The sequence below is a fragment of the Canis lupus genome, chromosome 2 (assembly GCF_011100685.1).
Source record: "Canis lupus familiaris isolate Mischka breed German Shepherd chromosome 2, alternate assembly UU_Cfam_GSD_1.0, whole genome shotgun sequence".
Lineage (NCBI taxonomy): Eukaryota > Metazoa > Chordata > Mammalia > Carnivora > Canidae > Canis > Canis lupus.
Genome location: NC_049223.1, coordinates 40,881,443 through 40,902,315, shown reverse-complemented (window position 1 = coordinate 40,902,315; position 20,873 = coordinate 40,881,443). Strand labels below are relative to the sequence as shown.

The window sequence follows — 20,873 nt, the reverse complement described above, 5'->3', positions numbered from 1 at the left end:
TTGGGGTTATGGGAGGTGCAGAAAACAGCCATTTGGTGCTCTCCTCTGCATGAGCTGTGACTGTGGTCCCGGAGGCTCTCCAGCCTTCCCATTACAGGCAGCCTCACTTCCCAGCAGGGCCAGAGCAGCTCCACACAATTGTACTTGCGGGTCCAACTTGCTAGGGAGGAAGCCACCACTCTTAGCCACGGAGGCTATTTTGCTTCAATAAATAGAAATACCAATGAGGGCTTTTTCTTCTGCTTCTTCCTTTTTTTTTATTTTTAAGATTTTTTATTTATTGACAGAGAGAGGGAGAGAAGAAGCAGGGGGAGCAGGAGGCAAAGAGGGGGAAGCAGGCTCTCTACTGAGCAAAGACCCCCCAGCGCTGGGATTGTGACCCGAGCGGAAGGCAGACACTTAACCAACTGAGCCACCTAGGCACCCCCAGGGTTTCTTCTTAACATGGATTTGATGCGTCCTTCTCATTGCATACCCCACAGGACCCTCCCTGGCTTCTCAATAAATCCAAAGCAAGATTCTGCTGAGGTTTTGTTTAACTGTAGCTCTGTGAGATTGATAGAGTCAAAATTCCCTTACAGAGTGCTTTAGTCTAGACAGGCAAGGAAACAGAGATGCAAGTGGGGCTGAATGAATTAGGGCTTCTTCTGTCTGGTTTATTGTAGGGCACTGAGAATTTAAAATTAAGTAGGAATTTTTCCTCCCAAATACAAAAAACAGCATGAGGGTTGTAGAAAAATTTACCAAAATAAAATGAGGACAATACAAATAAACTCTACTGAAATTAACCAGAGACAGCCATTTGAAATTTTATGAATATACCCATTTAGAACTTTTTCTTAAGACGGTATATGCCATTTATTAAAATGGTACCACATAGCGTTCGTGTTGTTTTATGTCCTACTCTCTGTTCCACAATATATTATGACATCTTTCCATGTTTCAAATATCCTTCCCTAACGCAATTTGAAAAACCCACATATTATCTCAGTGCTTGGGGATCTGGTTAAATGAATCCCATTTTGTTTGAATTTTTATTTGTTTCTGAGGTCTTGGTATTAATGACAAAAACGAAATGATGTATTTGTTTTCAGTTGCTCTTCTCTAAGTGAAGTTATATTAAAAGCTATCACAGGGTGAGAGGCTAACTTGCCCCAAGTTGCTCAGCTCAAGATTGCCAGACTATAGATTTGAAACCCACTGTTTTTCATCTTCATCCTATATTCTTATCATCGCTTTGGCACTTGTGCCATTTTCCGTGGAGACCTTTGCTTTTCCTCTCTCTTCTTTTGCTCTTGAGTGAGCATGTTGGTTTTCTCAGGTCCACCCTTGCTTGCCTGTCTGACTTGCTGAGGCTGTTGACATTTGTAGAGGTACACAGTGTCCTGGGACCCGAGCTACACAGCTGGAGAGGAAACATGCCCAGCTCTTTCTCCCATCTCCTTAATGGCTTAACCTATGAGCTTGGAAGCTGGTTTTAATTTTACATTCTCTCTGTGTATGTATGTTTGTTTTTAAAACTTTTTCCCCTTAATTCTTTCAAGGAGACCTTTATTTGAAATCATACACTCTTTCCCTCAAAGCCAATTTGTGTCCCAAATCTTGATGAGATTACTTTGTTTGGGGATATTGATAAATTCAGCTTGGGGTTTCTGGTTTATCCAACTAAATTGGTTTAAATTATGGCCTTACAGAGAGAGAGGGCATAAACAACTTAGAAGGTCTTAGAGCAATTGGATGTAATCTTCTGCTTCTAGAGACTTCATCCTGGGTTGATTCCACAAAGAAGGTATGTTTCGTTTTGTTTTTATTTCAGTTCCTTCATGGCGTGGTCCATCTCAGACCCTTTCTGATGTGAGAAATTCTGGGAAATACTTCACTTTGCTCAGTTGAGGGCAGGAAGAGAAATAAGGGATCCATTATTCCAACCCCCTCATTTTAATGATTAAGAAAACGTGGGCCAAAGAGGGAAAATAATTTGCCAAAGGTCACACAGCAAAATAATTAAGGAAAAAAAGAAGCATAGAACTTGTTTTCCTTGCTCTAGTTCGATGTTTTTCTTACCCCCACCTCCCCCCCTTTTTTTTAGGTGGGGGAGCTTGAGGGTCTCTTATTGGCTGAATTTGTCCCCTCAGAGTTCACGTGCTGAGGTCCTAACCCCTAATACTTCTGAATGTGGCTGGATTTGGCAATAGGGCCTTTACAGACCTGATTGAGGTAAATGAGGTCATTGGAATGGGCCCTAATCCATTGTGATTGGCTCTATAAGAAGAGATTAGGATGGAGTCACGGAACAAGCCCATCTGCAGACACAGGGAGGAGTAGGCCATCTGCAAGTCAAGGAGAGAGGCCCCAGGGATCCCTGGGTGGCTCAGCGATTTGGCGCCTGCCTTCAGCCCAGGGCGTGATCCTGAAGTCCCCGGATCGAGTCCCACGTCGGGCATCCCTGCATGGAGCCTGCTTCTCCCTCTGCCTGTGTCTCTGCCTCTCTCTCCCTCTCTCTGTGTCTCTCATGAATAAATAAAATGTAAAACAAAAAAAAAAAAGGAGAGAGGCCCCAGGGGAAACCAACCCTGCCAACACCTTGATCTAGAACTTCCAGTTTCCCCGACTATGAGAAAACAAATATCTGCTATTTAAGATACTCAGTCTATGGTACTTTGTTATGGTATCCCTAGTACACCAGTCCAGGGAGAAGTTAAGGACAAAGGCATTTAAAAATTCAAATCTTCAAACTTGGGAAGTTCTCAGTGAACAGAAAAGGGAGACCCAAATAAATAATGTAAGACATGAGGCCATGTCAGAGCCCATACTGGCTGATTTTTAGTCGTAATTTTATATATGACATCTCATTCCACCCTTACATCCAGATTATAATTATTTATAGCTCCACTTTACAGATGAAGAAACAGAGTCACGAGGTTAGCTTATCTAAAGTTCCATTGTAACTAGCTGGTGGAGTGAGCTCCCAGTTCTCCTTGTCTGACAAGAAGTTAATCAGATCTGTGTCACCACCAGTGTGATTGTGTGACACTGAAACAATCTCTAGTTGTCTAAAGTTAGAAAGGAGAAAACATGTACTCCAGAGTCAATGACTTGACATTAAGAATCCACTTAATGGATTGGACAGAAAATATTTGGCCCCTGATTTTAGGAAAAATGCAGAGATCAGGGAAATTTTATTTATTTTATTTTATTTTATTTTATTTTATTTTATTTTATTTTATTTTATTATTTTATTTTTAAATAATAAATTTATTTTTTATTGGTGTTCAATTTGCCAACATACAGAATAACACCCAGTGCTCATCCCATCAGGTGCCCACCTCAGTGCTCACCCCCCAGTTCAGGGAAATTTTAAAAGATAATCAAGCTATTTGAATGTCACTACAAAGTCTTCCCAGTGACTTAGACCTTCATGTGTTGAAATGAACAGCTATCCATAGTGAAGAATTACGGTTTGGAATGATGGACTTACCCACACTGGGTGACATTTGCTAGAACAGGAATCCAGATGTATACATCTGTAACATGAGCAGATTTGGAAACTACCTATGCCAGGATTTTATAAGGACATATTTTTGAAGTGTTTGCAATAGGAAGGCCTGCTAAATATACAGTCAACTAAAAAAAAAAAAAAAAAAAAATCAAATTAATTTGAGCTGCTGGTAAACCCAAAGCTTATCATGGGAAACATGATATGCTTTAAGTATTGAATGTAAATGGCTGTCTTTCAGCTCCATCCTTCCTGTTTGGTGCAATCTATCAGTGCCTAGATGTAGAGGTTAAAGTTGCTTGGGCTTTATTACTAAGAAGGCTCAATCAAGTTAGGCTGTGGTTAGGGTTTGTTTTCAGTGGATATTGGAGTTAAGGCTCAGCTCAGCCACAGACTAGCTGTGCACCTTTGTTGGTTCTGCCTTTAGAGTCAAATCTCAATCTAACCACTTGTCACTCTTTTTCATCACTCTCTCCAGCCCTAGCTCAAGCCTCCCTTGACTTATTGCAACCCCCTAATTAATATTTGTGCTTCCACTTTGCCTACACATAGGTCATCCTCTTTGTGCACGGCCCGGGGGATCCTTTAAAAATGTAAATCAGATCAAGCTGCTCCCCTGCTCAAACATCTGTTGCACTTGGAATGAAATGGATGATGGCTCTCAAGAGTCCACGTAGCCTGGCCCCGACTGTCCTTCTCTCTGGACTCCCAGCCCTGCCACTGCTCCTCAGTGATTTGCAACAGCCATCCTCTTTTCCCGTGTGCCCTTGGATGTGCCCGTCTCCAGCTCAGAGTTGCAGTGCTTGCTGCTTGCTGCTAGCTGCTCCCTGGGAGTGGGGAGCAATCTTTCCTAAGAGCCGTTCTTTATTTGGCTTGCCCCCTCAGATCATCCAGAGTTCTGTCCAGCTGAAAGCTTCTTAGACATGCCTTCTTTAGAAACCTCATCAGAAGCAGTTTCAGGCTCTTCTAAGCCTCTGCTATCCCCTTGCCCTCTATCTGAATTCCACTCATCACTGTTGCCATTACCCTACTAATTTAGTTAGCTTACTTAGTCTTTGTTTTGCCAAGCACTACAGTACAATGGCAGGGAATGTATTTTGTTCATGTTGTATGCCTAGTGCTGTGAACAGGAGGCATTTATAAACATTAAATGACGGAATGAATGGGTAAATGAATCTGAATGAAAAGGCTCACTGCTCCTTTACTCGATGTGCTTTCCTTGGGGTCAGTGGCTTGGAGAGAACAGGTGTCAAGGAAACCGGGTTCTCAGAAAGCTCCTGAACCGTCTGCTTCATGGCGATAGGGACCATGTCTGTGTCCTTCCCCACTGCATCACTCAGGCCTGGCTCAGTCTAACTATGGATGAATGGAGCAGTGAATGAAAGTGAAAAGATTTGAGAACAGGGACAAAAGTGGTAACACAGGGATGGACATTTGCTCCCTCTGAGCCCGCTGGGAGGGGCTTGCAAAAGTTGTAACTTGTTTGCTGGGTTTTTAGACACCATTGAATACATGTCACAATGCACATCTTGCTTGGGTATGCATCAAACACCTGCAACTCTAAACGTCAGTCCTCATAGCACTTTTTGAAACATTTCTGAGCAGAGAAAGGCCATAAAAGAAAGGGCTGCTTGGGGATTATTTCAAAAGATTGTTCTGCTGGTGTTACAATCATAGGATGTGAAGCAGTGCATATGAAGCAGAGAAGGGATGTCAAGGCTTTGCAGGTAGGGATGGAGTCTGCAGGCCTTCAGGCATGAGGAGGGAATCCAGTCCTGTGATTTCAGTGTGATACTTGCAAACTGAAGGTAGTCTTAAATATATTCTGGGAGGTATCTATTGTGTGAAGAGACCTTTTGTTATAGAATTAACAGCCTGCTGATCTCATTTTTGAGTTCTGATAATTTTTAAATGGAGGCCCAGCTGCATTTATTTATTTATTTAAGATTTTATTTATTTATTCATGAGAGACACAGAGAGAGGCAGAGACCTAGGCAGAGAGAGAAGTAGGCTCCATGCAGGGAGCCTGATGCAGGACTCGATCCCAGGACCCGAGGATCACACCCTGAGCTGAAGGCAGATGCTCAACCATTGAGCCACCCAGGCATCCTGGCTCACTTGTATTTATTTCAAGGGATCATTTCATTCAACATTCACCTGACCTCTCAAAGTCCTTGTCCTCAGAGCATCTGCACTTTTCCCTGTCAGTATAACTTGGAGAAGTTTGAGGTCCAAGAGTAAAAAAAAATGGCCACTTCTTTCATAACCACTTGTTTGTCAAATGAAAACAGAGCTGTGGGTTTGCAGGTTTCTGGGCAGATAGAAGACTGAGCAAGAGATTCAGTTATTACCACTCTCCGCTAATTGTGTCAATAAAGAGCCAGAAAAAAGAGTGAACTGGTCCGTCGTCTTAGCTCGCCATATTATTTGAAAAGTGTTTGGGTAGGAAGGTAGTTTGTATACACATACACACACACACACACATACACACTAAAAAGAAATGCAGTGTCAAGCTACTTTTCAGGGATAGAGGAGAGTGGGCCTGCATCCAAGTGAGAAATACTGACCAGAGACCTGTGTCCTAGTCTGTAAAGAAACCTGCATTTATTGAGCACCTACTATGCACCAGAATTTGGGCTCACTCCTCACTTTAGTCCTTTGGGGTGGATGTCATTTTCTTCATCTTGCCCTTCCCCTTCCCACCATTCCGTCTGGCACTCATTCACCGTCTAAGTTCTTGAGCTACAGAACAAATGATGAGGCCCCTCTTTGTGCTACCGTACAGACCTAGTCTCTGATGTCTGGGCTCCAAGGCGGGACAAACAGGGGGGGTGTCTGTGGTCTTGGAGATGGTCCCTCCCTCCTCCGATCTCTCTCCTGGGGCCCTTTCTGCAGCGACTTTGTGTGAGCTGGAACATCACAGCTGTACGCTCTCCTAACGCATCCACCACAGAACCGGTTTGGGGAAGTTGCATAAGCCAGTGGTTATGTGCCTAGAACCACAATCCCCAGGCAGCCCCGCCCATCTTAAAAGTATAAGGTCAGATTTGGAGAAAAATCCTTGTGGCCTCCACAAATAGATGGGGACCAGTTGCCTGTCATTTGAAGGTGCCGCTCACACATTTCGAGGCCTGAGCCCGCACTCCTCCCCTGGGAGTTGCATTTGGCTGCCTTTCATATTCGGTGAAAGAGTTTCTTGTTCCTGACAGGCAGTAGGCTGGGAATTCACTAGGCTTCCCTGTCACTCTAAAGGCCCCGTCAAAGCCACCTGCCAATCAGAAATGATCAAAGAGGAGTCTACTTCTAAAAGAGGAAGTGAGTATGACTTATTGGATGGCGGCTCAGAGAGGCCAAGAGCTTTGCTCAGGGTCACAGGGCTAAGACCAGAATCCAGAGCTCCTGACCCCCATTCCAGGAGTCTCTCTGTTATCCATTGTTGCCTTTTAGGATGGCATTAACTCAAGTCCGATTGTTGATCCCTGCCTATCCTCCTAAATCACAGGCCCACATGTCCAGCTGTTTGCCTCAGGGCTGTGCGGTTGACCAGCATCTCAACATTATTGTTTTTAAAAATATTTTATTTAAATTCAATTTGCCAACATAGAGTAGTATAACACCCGGTGCTCATCCCAAGTGCCCTCCTCAGTGCCTGTCACCCAGTTACCCCACCCCCCACCCACATTCACTTCTGCAACTCTTTGTTTCCCAGAGTTAGGAGTCTCTCATGGTTTATCTTCCTCCCTAATTTTCCCCCACTCAGTTTCCCTCCTTTCCCTTTTGGTCCCTTTCACTATTTCTTATATTCTGCATATGAGTGAAATCATATGACGATTGTCTTTCTTCGATTGACGTGTTTCACTCAGCATAATACCTTCCAGTTCCATCCATGTCGAAGTAAATGGTGGGTATTCGTCTTTTCTGATGGCTGAGTAATATTCCATTGTCTATACAGCCCACATCTTTATCCATTCATCTATCGAAGGACATCGTGGCTCCTCCCACAATTTGGCTACTGGGGACATTGCTGCTGTGAACATTGGGGTGCAGGTGTCCTGTCGTTTCACTACATCTGTATCTTTGGGGTAAATGCCCAGTAGTGCAATTGCTGGGTCATTGGGTCAGGATTATTATTTATACTCTTGTGCCTCAACTTTGTTACTCTCTTTTCTGTTCTCCATTTTTATTCACGAGTCTTTCCTGGCCACCTTGCCCTGAAACTTTAGTCTGCTTAGACACATCATTTTCCCTTCACCTTTCATTGCTGAGTTGATTCTAACTTTCTTCCACAGCATGCCCTGCAGTTTCTGCCGCATATTCTTGCTGTCACCTGGACCACATCTGTCACCTTATTCTTTTTCCACTATAATTTTCTTTATTAAACTCCTAGTAGAAGTTATAAAACGTCATATACTTTGTACAACTAGTGGAGTAATATAAATAAATAGTAGAGAAAGAGAAAGGCAGAAGTTACCAAGTTTTCCATACCTCTTCAACCTGCATCCTTTCCCCCTGCCATTTCCACTGTGAATAATTTGGTGTATACCCTTCTAGACCTTTCTCTTGCTCACACAAGAACATAATAATACATGTATTACATATAGTATTCTTTTTTTGCTTTTGCAACAATAGAATCGTTTTGCACTTGGACCTGTGAATTATTTTAAAGTCAAGGTACAGATTTAACTTGTTAAAAAAAAAAACTGGATGACAACCCATTGTACTGCTGTCTTGCAGTGTATTACATCATGTCCCATGGTTGGATATTCAGGGACTGGGTGGGATATTTTCAGCTTGCCTCTCCAGTTACCCTCTCCACTTTTTCTGCCCTCCTTCATGCTGTGAGGCAATCTGGGCCTGCATCTGGAGGCCCTTTGCCCTTAGGCTCCGACTTGGATTCAGTTCCTTCAGCACACCTAGGAGATTGGAAGGAAGGTGCACAAGTGAGGTCAGGGTATCTTGCCCTGCTGATTCCTTCCTGCTGGGTCACTGAGGAGTGGCTTGCATGCCTGTCCTGAAGGTCACAGCTCCTGTCAGGCAAAGCTGTCCATACAGCTGCCCCCCCCCCCCCCACCCCACGGTAACTATTCCCTCCTCTTGTCTTCAGGCCTGGGGATGATGTGGCTCCCTGCTCCCTGGGGATGGTGTGACTCCCTGTTGGTTGGCTCTGGAGTCTACACATCCGATTAATTTCCCAAACCCTGCCCATACTTTGTTAGAGAATCACTTTGCTAAACTCTCTTTAATAATCCATTTTGAATATTTTCTCTTTCCTCGTACCCTGAATGGTATAGGCCCCTTCCCTTCCCTTCCCTTCCCTTCCCTTCCCTTCCCTTCCCTTCCCTTCCCTTCTTTCCTTCTTTCTCCTGTCACTTGCTATTCATTCCTTTATCTCCAGCATAGTTATTTTGTCAGTTTAATTTTCTTTTCTTTTTTTTTTTTTTAAGATTTTATTTATTTATTTATGAGAGACATAGAGAGAGGCAGAGACATAAGCAGAAGGAGAAGCAGGCTTCCTGTGGGGAGCCGATGTGGGACTCGATCCCAGGACACTGGGATCACGACCTGAGCCGAAGGCAGATGCTCAACCCCTGAGCCACCCAGGTGCCCCTTATTTTTTTCTTTTCTACTCTGAGATTGTATTTCATTCATTTTCTCAAAATCCTTCTAGAGCTCCCCAGCATCCACAGAATGAAGGCCAAATCATTAGCCAGCTATCTCTTGAGTCCCCCATTCTGGGATTCTAGGCATCAGGGACTCTGCCCAACACCACGTTGCCCACTGAAATGCATTCCTTGCATTGATACAGTTGGTTCTCCTACTGACTGGTTATGTGATGTTGGACCACGAGCCAACCTCTGTAAGCTTTCATGTCTTCATCAGTGCAATGAGGAGAATATCAGCATTTCACTGATGGTTCATTGAACTCTTCAAAGACTTTCTAGCGCATAAGAAGGTTTCAGTAAATGCTAGTGATAAATTATCATTCCTCAGGGCACGTGGGTGACTCAGTCAGTTGAGCATCTGACTCTTGGTTTTGGCTTAGGTTGTGACTTTAGGGTTGTGAGATCGAGCCCCCTGTCAGGCTCCGTGCTCAGCAGGGAGGGGAGTCTGCCTAAGATGGTCTCTCTCCCTCTGCCCGTCCCCCATTCTCTCTCTCTCTCGAATAAAATAAATAAATCTTTAAAAAAATTAAATCTTAAAAAAAATATTATTCTCTCACTCTGGTCAGAATTATCTCTTTGGCTGTACCCTGGTGTCCAGAGGAGTCATTTTCCCAAGACCTTCTTCTATAAGGTCTCTGTGGACTCTTACTTGATTTCTCCTGGACAGAAGATTTTTCTCTTTATCTTTCTCTCTCTTAGTTGACAGACTTTGCTTTTTGGTTTATGGAAAAACTGAGCAGAAAGCATGGAGCACGCTCATAAACTCCCTCTGTTCCCTCTACCCCAAAGTTTTCCATTATTAGCATATTGCTTTGGTGTGGTATATCTGTTACAATTGATGGACTGGTGTTGATATGTTATTAACAAAAGTCGATAGTTTTACATGAAGGTTCACTTTTGTGCAGTTCTGTGGTTTTGACAAATGCGAAATGTCCCGTATCCACAATTAAAGTATCTTATGGCATAGTTTCAGTGCCCCTCAAATCTTCAGGGCACCACCTTCACTCCCTATCTCCCTAAACTACTGGCATCCACTGATCATTTTATGTAGATAGTTTGACTCTTTCTCTTGACGTCGTATTGCTCTTTGTGCTCATAGCTTACTTCTCCTACATGCTCCTAACCTACAACTTCACAGGCAGTAGTCACAGAAGTGTGTGTTTCAGTAATGAATTATTAAGCCCATTTATCCCTAGAATCAAGGCCTGGGTTGAAATTTCATGCACTCCTTCCTGATGAAGTAGGCATTTGGCTTTTGCACAGGCTGTTGAGCTCAAGGGACATGGGATACTGTTTGAACAAAGCTGGATCCCAGTTATCTAGTCTGCCTCTGTACAGAGCACTTTTACTGTAGCTGCATAGATTTGAGGCCTAAAAAGGAACAAACAAAAGCAAGCAAGTAATAAAGCACAAAACCATCACCTAAATTCACACCAAAGATGGCCATCAATTAGTTCTTAAAAGTACTGACTTTTCTTTAGTCTGTATCCTACTTTACATTCTTGTCCTGAGCAACATAGTTTATATATAATAGTGATACCTACTTTACACTTTTCCTGTGATTTGGATTTGCCTTTAAGTTGTATATCTGTATGAGTAGAGCAGTAAACTCGAGATGGTGGCACAGTGGTTGTAGTGGCAGCAGTAGCACTATGCCTACCACTTATGGAGAGTTTTCCAAGTGTCTGACCCTGCCTGATAGTTAATTCTCACATTAGGGATCTGTACTTTATAGATACGTAAGCAGACCTTTTTAGAGAACTAAAGCTAAGGAAGCTGAGGATTAATTGAACTCCACTAAGACAAGGAAACTGGGGTTCAGAATTAGATCAGGTCACCTGCCAATACCACACCGTACTTAGTAGCAGAGATGCAAATACAGGTCAGTTCCACGCTGTCTTAGTCTCTCCCTAAACTCTTGAATGGCTGTGCAAACTGTTTTGCTTTCCATCCCAGGCAGCAGCCTTTCTATTTTTCTCTCTCAGCATCTAGCTAAAGATGTGCTAGTTTCTTTTTTTCTCCAGATCTGGTGCTTCCTATTTTCTGATAAGGCATGTGTGTTCCCATACCACATCTACCCTACTCTGCCTCTTTCTCTCATCCCTCCCTACCCCCCCTAACCTTCTGGCACAGTGATCCTTTATGATCCCTAGTAATCTCCTTCCTCCAATGTGCTGCCTGAATTTGAGACGTCCTTGTGACTCTGCTCTGGGCCCTGTGTGGATCCACATTGGCCCATGTCGGCCCACGGTGGTCCATGTTTAAAGAGCAGGGGTGGAATTCCTGCTGTTTTGTGAGATCATTTTAGGTTGTTCCCTAAGAGGGCATTAAATAACATTGAATCCCACGTTGGGACATCTTGTCCCCTTTCTTTTTCTAACCTGCTGAGTGGTTCAAGGAAGAAGTCTCAGTGTCTTGCTCATCTGAATTGGACACCTCCCTGACACTTGGTAACTTTGTTTTTTAAAGAAGGCAGCAGATCTGAGTTCCTCCTTCAAAACCCTTTCGAAGGCAGCAGTGTCGCCAAAATATAGTGATGTTTTTATAGTACTCATTCCTAGGTTTGCTGTCTATTTTTGGTAAGTGATACTGGCTTAGAATTTATAGGAGTAAGACAGTGTTTACTTTGAAAATATACTTATTAAGAATACATTACATTTATTAAGATGGAGTAAATGACAGTGCAGTTTCTACCAGGTTAGGCCAAATATCATGAAAATGGTGCACAAGTATCTGAGATTTGGGCTTCATAGGCCCAGCTGACCTTCCTGCTTGCGACCGGAATGGCTCTGTGGCTTCTGTCCACCTCCCCTCCCCAACGTCTCGTTCCTAACCTGGTTATCCACTTGTGCTGATGGGTGGCTGGAACCCTGCTGAAGATTGGGAGACTGTTATCAGGGGGCTGGGATTAAGATGCCATCCACAGTTCATCCCCCACTCCATTCTGACCCAGGGCAGGCTACATAACTTGTCTGGCCCTCTGATAATCACGTCTCTGAAGTGGTTAACATGGTCCTGGGGCGGGAAGAATGCACGTAGCTGGCTTTGTTCTAGTTCAGAGGAGCGAGTGTCCACCCTGCCCTGGTTCATACTGCTCGTGGCTACTGATTCCTCTGGGTTAGCGTCTCTCCTGCCTCTCTTGCCTCTCCTGCCTTGGGTTCCACCCCTCCAGGGCCAAAATAAACCTAATAAAGTGAACATGGTACTTCCCGTTGTTAGGAATTCTGTTTAGTGGGCTCTGCTTTGAAGGCAGTGCCCCTGGTGACCCTCCATCTAGCACACCTGGGCTTACGTATATTTGGACGACGAGAGAAAGAATGTCTTTGAGACTCGTCTGTGGCATCTGCTGTGAAACTGCTCAGTTTCAATACAGACTCAGAGCCAAGAAACTGCATTTCTCTTCCAGGTGTCTCTTTTCTCCCAGGTCTTTCTCTTTCTGTCTCAATGGTAAATTCGTTGTGAGGGTCTTAGAGACAGATCCATACATTGCCCAGGGAGAGTGGGTTTGGGGACAGGTTTAAGAATGCCACCCACTCTCCATTCCTGCTGTAAGAGAGCAAGTGGATTGTTACCTCCTCGTGGAGGCTTATTTCCAGAGGAAGAATGACCTGGAGGGACCAGGGGAACTTGCCCTCTGGGGGTGGGTTTGAGAGGAGAAGTCTTGGCTGAGCTTGGCTGCTGGTGGCAGGAGCTGAGAACAGTTGCCGAGGGTTGAGTGGGGACTGGCGTCTCTGGCATTCCCTTTATGGCCAGGTCTGTTCTGTTTTGATTAATAAAGTGCTAGTTCACTTCCTCCTGAGTATTTGTGAGCAGGCAGTTTTACAGTGGCCAGTTCTAAAAAAGATGTAGCTCCCACGTATTAAGCATTTATACGGTGCTGCACAGAGCTCAGCCCTTTCCATCTAGCATCCCCATAATCCTGAGCAGCACCCTCAGAGAAAGATGTCATTGTCCCCTTTGAGGTAGCTGAAGCCTGGAGAAGCGAAGTCACTTGTCCAAGCACAGGTAGCGGCAGCGTGGGGATGTTTTCTAGGGAGTTCCGTGTAATTACTCAGATGGGGATTTGTTTTAAATAACCACCTGCGCCTTCATCTAGACTTTAAAAGGATCTTGAGTCCCCACTGAGGGTCAGAGTCTGGGCGTTGTGATTTGAACGCAGGTAACAAAATATTTGATTTTGGAAGACGTTCTTCATTTTATATCCTCCTTTTCTGTTGCTAGGATTATAGTTTTTATTCTGAGCTGCTGGAATGTCGGCAGAGTATAGAACAGATGTGTCTTAAGTACTGTTCTCAGACTGACTTTATTCACTGGGAAGGAGTCCACAGAGGGCTCTGGTTTCTCTGGGAGGCATATTCTCATTACCTCAGACAGACAGAAGTGGTGATTTAAGTTCTTTTAAGTTCAAGACTTGACGAGGAAAACTAAAATGGGAACCCACATCTCCAGTAGGCTTGAGTTCAAGATTCTGTTTTTTCATTCTCTGTTCTGGTTTGAATCCAGCCTTTCCTCTTTCTTTTTCTTTTTCTTTTTCTTTTTCTTTTTCTTTTTCTTTTTCTTTTTCTTTTTCTTTTTCTTTTTCTTTTTCTTTTTCTTTCTTCTTTCTTTCTTTCTTTCTTTCTTTCTTTCTTTCTTTCTTTCTCTCTTTCTCTCTCTCTCTCTCTCTCTCTCTCTCTCTCTCTCTCTCTCTTTCTCTCTCTCTCTCTCCCACACACACACCCAGCATGAAGCAAAACACAGGGCTCAAACTCATGACCCTAAACTGACTGAGCCACCCAGAATACTCTCTCCTTTCTTCTTTTTCTCTCTGTCTCTCTTCTCTTCTCTCCCTCTTTCTAACAAACTCTAACAAACAAACTTTTATGTTTGTTTTTTTTTTTTTTTTCTGATCATTACCATACATTAGTGAGGAAAAAAGATTGGACTCTGTCAGACTTGAAGGGCTGGTGCTACCCTGGATTGTATGTTACATCCTTTTATAAGTTGCATGAACATACTCTGGCCATAAGGGGCAGGTTTAATGCACTGCTGCACTACTTTTATAAGTCGTGGCTTCAGAGTTGTTGGATTCCTAAAGTTACCTGCTATAGCCAACTGGTCATCAGTTTGAGCCCTGGAACAGTCAGATTTAATAGCAAACAGTAAGGAGAGCCAGAAAGAGCCCCTTGTCATAAGGTTTCAGGATAAGTGGTTCCATGGCCTCAGGTGGAAATCTGTCCAGTGCCCAGAGGTAGAGACCTGGATTTGCTTCCCAGTGGAACTAATCAACTCTGTTGCTTAGAGAAAGTCGCTCACCTTTGTGCCTATCTCTCCATTTGGAAAATGGGGACCATCTCTCTCTAATATACTTCGTAATTTAAATCTTTTAAAAATGTTTTTCAAGTGCTGTAAATAATATGAATGGAATCAATATAACTAATATATAAAAGTGTTTACTATGTGCTGGTTATTTGATATGTGCATGTGCGTGTGAGCTCACACACACTCTCCCTCCCTCGTTTATTCCTGGCAGCCCCATTGTGAGGTGAGCTAGGTATTATTATCCACTCTGAGCTAATAGAAACTGAAGTTCTGAGGGGTTAAGTCCTAATTCAAGATCACATAGTTCGTTAAGTGGTCGACCTGATTCTCCCACCCAGGGGAGAAGCCAGCTGGACACAACCTGGCCTGCTGGTATGCCTGGGCACCCCACTAGCCTTCCAGACCTCCCATCCTCAACCCTGGGCAACAGGGCAGGGCCCAAGGCAGTCAGAGTCCTTGGTTATTTTAGGCTCTCCATTTCTTTATTTTGGGTTCTAGATAATCCCAGTGTGCTCTAGAAATATCATCATTCTTTGTATATATCATCCCATGAGAAGCCTTCGTAGATGTCCAAACTAGACCATTTCACCTCTTTGGGCATCAGCTCACAGATGCTCGACACCATCAGCTGCTGGGAACAGAAAGTGAAGAGCCCTGCTGGGCCACCACATTCACCAGTCCTTTGTAACATCATGCAGGATGACTTTTAATCATAGATGGCAGATTTGTTTGTCTTGCTGGTTTTCAACCCTCGCATGTGTTCATCTGGTCTGTGAACTCACAGACAAGCATGTTTGGTGACCATTAAGGTTTGGTTTTATGTAACCTGAGGGTGATCAGTGGTTCTGCTGTTTGTCAAGGCCAAATTCAAGGCTTGCCTTTCAGACTTTCCTGTGTCCAATGACAGTTTGCCTAGGCTACCCTTTGTTAGTGGATCCCACATCCATGGAAAGAGTTAAAATTAACGAAGTCATTTGATGAATCGCTTTAACAGAAGGTAGGGAATAGGCTGGGGAGCTCCAGGGGCAGCATGTGTTTGAGCTCTGTGAATTGAGGTTTGGATATCTCTGGTCTGCATGATGAAAAGAAATAATATTGATACCATAGCAGTCCAAAGAGCAGGAGTCTTGTTGCTCCCATCTCTGAAACTTCCACCGGCCTGTATTTCATCTCTGTGCTCTATCTATTTTGATTCCTGATTATTGAGCCGGAGAAGATATATCGAATTAGCATTTGAAGAGTTTCCAATGATGCCATCGCAATGGTGTTAATTCCACTTGGATCACCCGTTAGTATTCCCTGAGGCACCATGGGCCTGAGATAGCTTTTGCCCCTCTGCTGATATTTGATGCTTGTTGAAGGAAGTAATGATCATGTCAGTTGGTTCCCTAGGCTAGATGTTCCCTAGACAGGAGGGTGGTCATATTTCATACCAGGGCTCACTACAGGTGCTAGCTGGCCCCTTTCCAAAAAGTTTACTTCAGTTCTTTGCTAGGAAGATAAAGAATGTCAGAAGAGCACTAAGCTATTAGAGGCAAACCTTAGAGTTACCAAGACTATTACTACAAAGCTTCTTTTAGAGATGCTTTTGCTATCTCTCTAGACACACAGAACTGTGCCTTGGACACACAGCACCATGAGTTCCAGTGCTGGTCTCTGACTTGGGCTGGCTGATGATCTGCATGAGAACCATTTGTGGGGTTTATAAAATTCAGATTTAGTGGCCTAGAGCAGGGCCTGGGACTCTATATTCTTTTAATGTGCACACCCTAGTTTGGGAAGCACAGTCCTGGGACTGCCTTATATAATTTTGCAATTACTCTTAAAACAGTAGTCCAACTTTCTGGCCACATCACATAATTTTGTGACTCAAATGGCCTTTCCGTCATAATGACATGATGCAACCTATATCCCACCCTTCACCCATTCGGCTTACCAGTATTCAGTAGCTGTCTAGGATGAGCTCCAGGAACAAAGGTGGAAAGATCAAAGAGATGTATAGTCCCAAGACCAAAGGAGTCTTTGGTCTAGTCAGGAGACAGTGGAACAGTGGAACCCCTGAAGCACCAGGTTCTGGTGAACAGCAGTTATTGTAGACAATGGGGTTGTTTGAGCAAAATTGCAAGCGGAGTAGGTGAAACTTGCTGGCAAGTCAGGTAATGCGTCCTGCAGGAGAAACACTTCGATTCGAGGCTTGACAGAGGAGAGTTGGTTGTCAGAAGCCACGTGAACATGGCAAGAAGGCAGAGGGAACTTTTTTGCAAAGGCTTAGTGGCCAGAGAGCCTGCTGCATGTTTCTGAATTTGCCATGGAATGACACATGAGGCTATATGTGATGGAAATGAGGGTGGACATAGAGACGAGCGCCAGATCAGGGAGGCCTTGTGGATCATGCGTGGTGGGAATTTACATTTGATCTCATTTGTACATTTTCCTTGCGGCAGAGGTGGGTGTTTTCCTGGGTGCCTCCTTGATCCATGTGTCTTTCAGATCCTCTCCCCCGATAGTATGACACGATGCAATTTCCTGCTCTCCTGTAGTACCTTGAACGTGGGAGCAGCTAAGTGGCACTAAGCCGTATCCTACGTGGATGCCTAGCCTCAAATCTCATTTTCTGGCCTGGTTCACACCCTTTTATTTCCAAGGCCAGAAATCAGCCTATTTATTCATAGACTTCCTTCCCCATTAAACTGATGTACTTTGTGAAAGCCTGTTCAACTGCCTTGCCAACTTCATCTCTGCCGCTTTCCTCCTTGATCCCTAAGCTCCCCATCTCGACACTGATCTTTTTCCGGATTTCAAAGAAACAAAACTTCTTTCTACCACAGGGCCTCTGCACATGCTGTCCCCTCTGCCTGCAGCTCTCCATTCCCACCCCATCTCTTTGATCATCCCTGCAAAGGCCTCTTTTCACCTCGGTTTAAACAAGCCCACTCACCTATGTTTTGTGACACTTGATACAATTTTACGTTGTTTATTTTTTTGATTTTCTTTTTTCTTTATTGCCCCTTAGGTTTCATAAAAGCAATGACATGGTATGACTCATTAACTACTGGATCCTCTCTATGTATTTAGTCATATATATTAAATAATTACTTGCTAGATGAGTGGATAGATGAACAATGGATGGATGGGTGGGTGGGTGGGTGGATAGAATTGAAGTCTGTAAGTTGAATTCATAACAAAATGCAATGTACCATTCTCTCTTCAAGCCTTTCCATTCAGCCAGGCTCCTGAGATTTCTCTTCGCTGTCAGGACCCCAGAAAAGCTACCTATCTGTCTCTATCTATCTATCTATCTATCTATCTATCTATCTATCTATCTATCTATCTAAAAGAGAGGAAGTGAGAGAGAGAGATCACAAGCAGGGAGGAGGGGTAGAGGGAGAAGCACGCTCCCCATTGAGCAGGGAGCCTGATGCGGGGCTTGATCCCAGGACTCTGAGATCATGACCTGAGCTGAAGGCAGAAGCTTAACCGACTGAGCCAACCAGGGGCCCTCCATTCATTCTTTTAATGAAATCTGTGATATTGAAAGCTGACACTGGTTGGTTCCTCTACTGACATATAGGAGCTATATGTCTATATTTCCTTAATTACCTTGGACTGTATGTGCATTGTTTCCAGTTGGATCACTTAAAAAAAGACTTTAATTATAAAAAAAATTTTTCATAATAGGCAACAGACACATCTCAGAAAATGTGAGAGTTTAATGAAGCAAATGTGAATCCTGCATAATTTCTCCACCTGGGTTAAAGACTAGAGATCTATAGAATACTATAGCTATTTTGTCTTTTTTCCATTCAGTGCTTTTCCTGTACATTCTATAAGCTTGTGAGCAACGTTTGCATACCTGTGTAAGAATCCTGAATTTTAAATATAGCATGATCCTCATGTCATTATAAAGACTTTCAGAGGCTATTTCATTGTATGTCTGATCCCAGGTTCTATTTTTGAGAATCACTGTTGAGTGCCAACAGGATGCAAGACACTGAGGTATAAGTTATATACTACTTTCAATATTTACTGCTTAGTGAGCCAGAAAAGATAACACAAGAGTGTCTTCCCTCAAGTAGCTATGTTTCTGAGTGGCTAGGTAGGTTGCAGAAGCAAGAGGTGAAGCTCTAGAATAATTTGAATCTGGGGCAAATGTCAAAGACTGGATCCCTGACAAATATACCCAATTCAAACACTGAGTGCGTTGAGTCTCAGTGTCTTAAGTCACTGTGTTCCTACTAGACCTCTAGACTGGTGAACTGGGAAAACTTTTGCAGACCCCCTCTTCTCTGAATTCCTAGCTGTGAGAATGACTTATGTTTGCCTTCTTTTCTAGAGTGACCGTCTCCTTATCAAGGGCGGTAGAATCGTCAATGATGATCAATCCTTTTATGCTGATATTTACATGGAAGATGGTTTAATAAAGTAAGTATATAGAATCGTATCTTTATTTTTTTGTACTTCCTTTCTTCCTGAGAGGCTCAGAAAGAAGCTTGCCTAGACCTTTGGTTCCCTGTGTTTTATTTCTTCTTCTTGTTAAAAAAATGAGTCTATTTTTTAAAAGATTTATAATTATTTTAGAGAGAGTGAGTGAGGAAAGGGGCAGAGGAAGGGGGAGAGAATCTTCAGACAAATGTCTTGCAGAGCGTGGAGACTGATGTGGGGCTCCATCTCAGGCCCCTGAGATCATGACCTGAGCTGAAACCAAGAGTTGGATGCTCAACCGCCTGAGCCACCCAGGAGCCCCAAAGTGAATCTTTATTTTAACCCTTTGTTCTGGTTGCACATAATCCCTTAAAATGGGAGCTAGCCTTAATTTATTCACATCTTGTGAACGAAGTGAAAAATCTAAATTCAGTCAACCAAATGATGCTGCAGGCCTCTTTGTGCAAAGGACACTGATGGGGCACCCTATGCATCTTAGAGAAGTGGAAGATGTGACTATTGTCCTTAAGTTTATTGAAAAGGTGTGCACACAGTTACAGCTCCATATAAACATAAGGCTCGTGCATTTGGTATCATAGGAGTTCAAGTGAGGATAAGTGATGTAGAAGTGCACAGAAAGGAGAAATCCCATCACAGGATGGTTTGGGGCTGGAGAGGCCATTTGAACTGATCCTTAACTTACGTGGAGTTTAGTTGGGCGGAACACAGAGAAGACATACATCTCAGACAAGATTTTCAAACAGGTACTTCAGAGATGTATACCTACCTTTTAAAATGATTTGCTTTTGGGAGCCTGGAAACTGTGCAATCAGGTTACGTTTTTGTGCAGGTTCCCTACATAGTGACCTGTAAAAGAGGATTTGGTCTACACATAACTTTTCATCACATAGAATGAGTTATGTCTCTGCACTGAACAGATATTGTAGAAGATTGATGTATCCAGTTCATCCTGTTAGCCATCCCTGGCCATGTTCAATTTTATTATTACATTATTTAAACTCATTGGATATAGTGGATCTCTTCCTTATCTTTGAAGACTTGGGCTTAGATATAACTCTGTAGGTGGGTGTTCCTTGTCAGTCCCCAAACTAGGCTGGTTTCCCTTCTATGAGCCTTCAAAACACCTTGTGCTTTTATGAGTCAACAGCCGTTCTGACCCTGTTAGGCTCTCTGAAGGCAAGGACCCTACCTTGTTCATCTCCATATCCAAGCACTTAACCCAGTACTTAGCATGGAGAGACTTTTAAGAAGAACTACCTTTCATTGACTGTGCAGTATGCGCCAGGCACTGTTCAATGTTTTACATGCGTAATTTCATTTATTTCATGGGCAATTCCATGAAGTAAGTACTATTACTACCCTTTTCTCAGATGAGGACAAAAAGGAACACAGAGAGGAAGTAACTTGCTAATGATCAACACATTAATCAAATACATTGAATGAACAAATAAACATGCGTGAATGAACATCTTCTAGTTTAGTTGTCTTACCTGCATAAACACCTTTTCATATTAGAAATAGGCAAACTGAAAATAGTGAGCAAACTAACCAATAATTAACAATTAATTAATTAGAAACAATAATTTCTTCAAAAATAAGCCCCAAGTAATCTTATATTTTTCTCGTACTAAAAAAATTATTGTATATAGTCGGCTCTCTTTGGAGATAGCAAGTTCCCTCATTTAGAGATTTTCAGAGACGGTAGAAGAGAGTAGTACCTAATGCTTCTTCCTCATTTCAGAACTCATGATGGGCGTCACTAATTGAAGTCAGGCATCTACTACCAGAGTTAACTGTGTAAATCCTTTTTGCCATCTCTATTAGAATAGATGAGAAGGCCGCTTGCCAAGGATGCTATAGAAGGGATGTAACCATCAGATGTGTGCGTTGGTGTGGAGAAAAGGGTATATTAAAATGATCTTCATCTAATCCTGACATTTTATTTTATTTTATTTTATTTATTTATTTTT

At 43.1% G+C, this 20,873-nt stretch overlaps 1 protein-coding gene across 6 annotated transcripts in view; it reads left to right on the top strand.

Annotated features, from left to right (window-relative positions):
- The window catches only part of DPYSL3 (dihydropyrimidinase like 3), a 119,617-nt gene that overhangs the window by 68,354 nt on the left and 30,390 nt on the right, over positions 1-20,873 (top strand). For 2 of the 6 annotated variants that reach the window (XM_038530547.1, XM_038530548.1), the window contains exon 2: positions 18,794-18,882. In XM_038530547.1, the coding sequence (XP_038386475.1) occupies positions 18,794-18,882 (89 nt within the window). Of the gene's footprint in view, positions 1-5,175; positions 5,224-14,781; positions 14,833-15,435; positions 15,458-16,464; positions 16,617-18,793; positions 18,883-20,873 lie in introns of those variants that run through there. The other 4 variants (XM_038530549.1, XM_038530550.1, XM_038530552.1 and 1 more) reach the window with 4 other exon arrangements.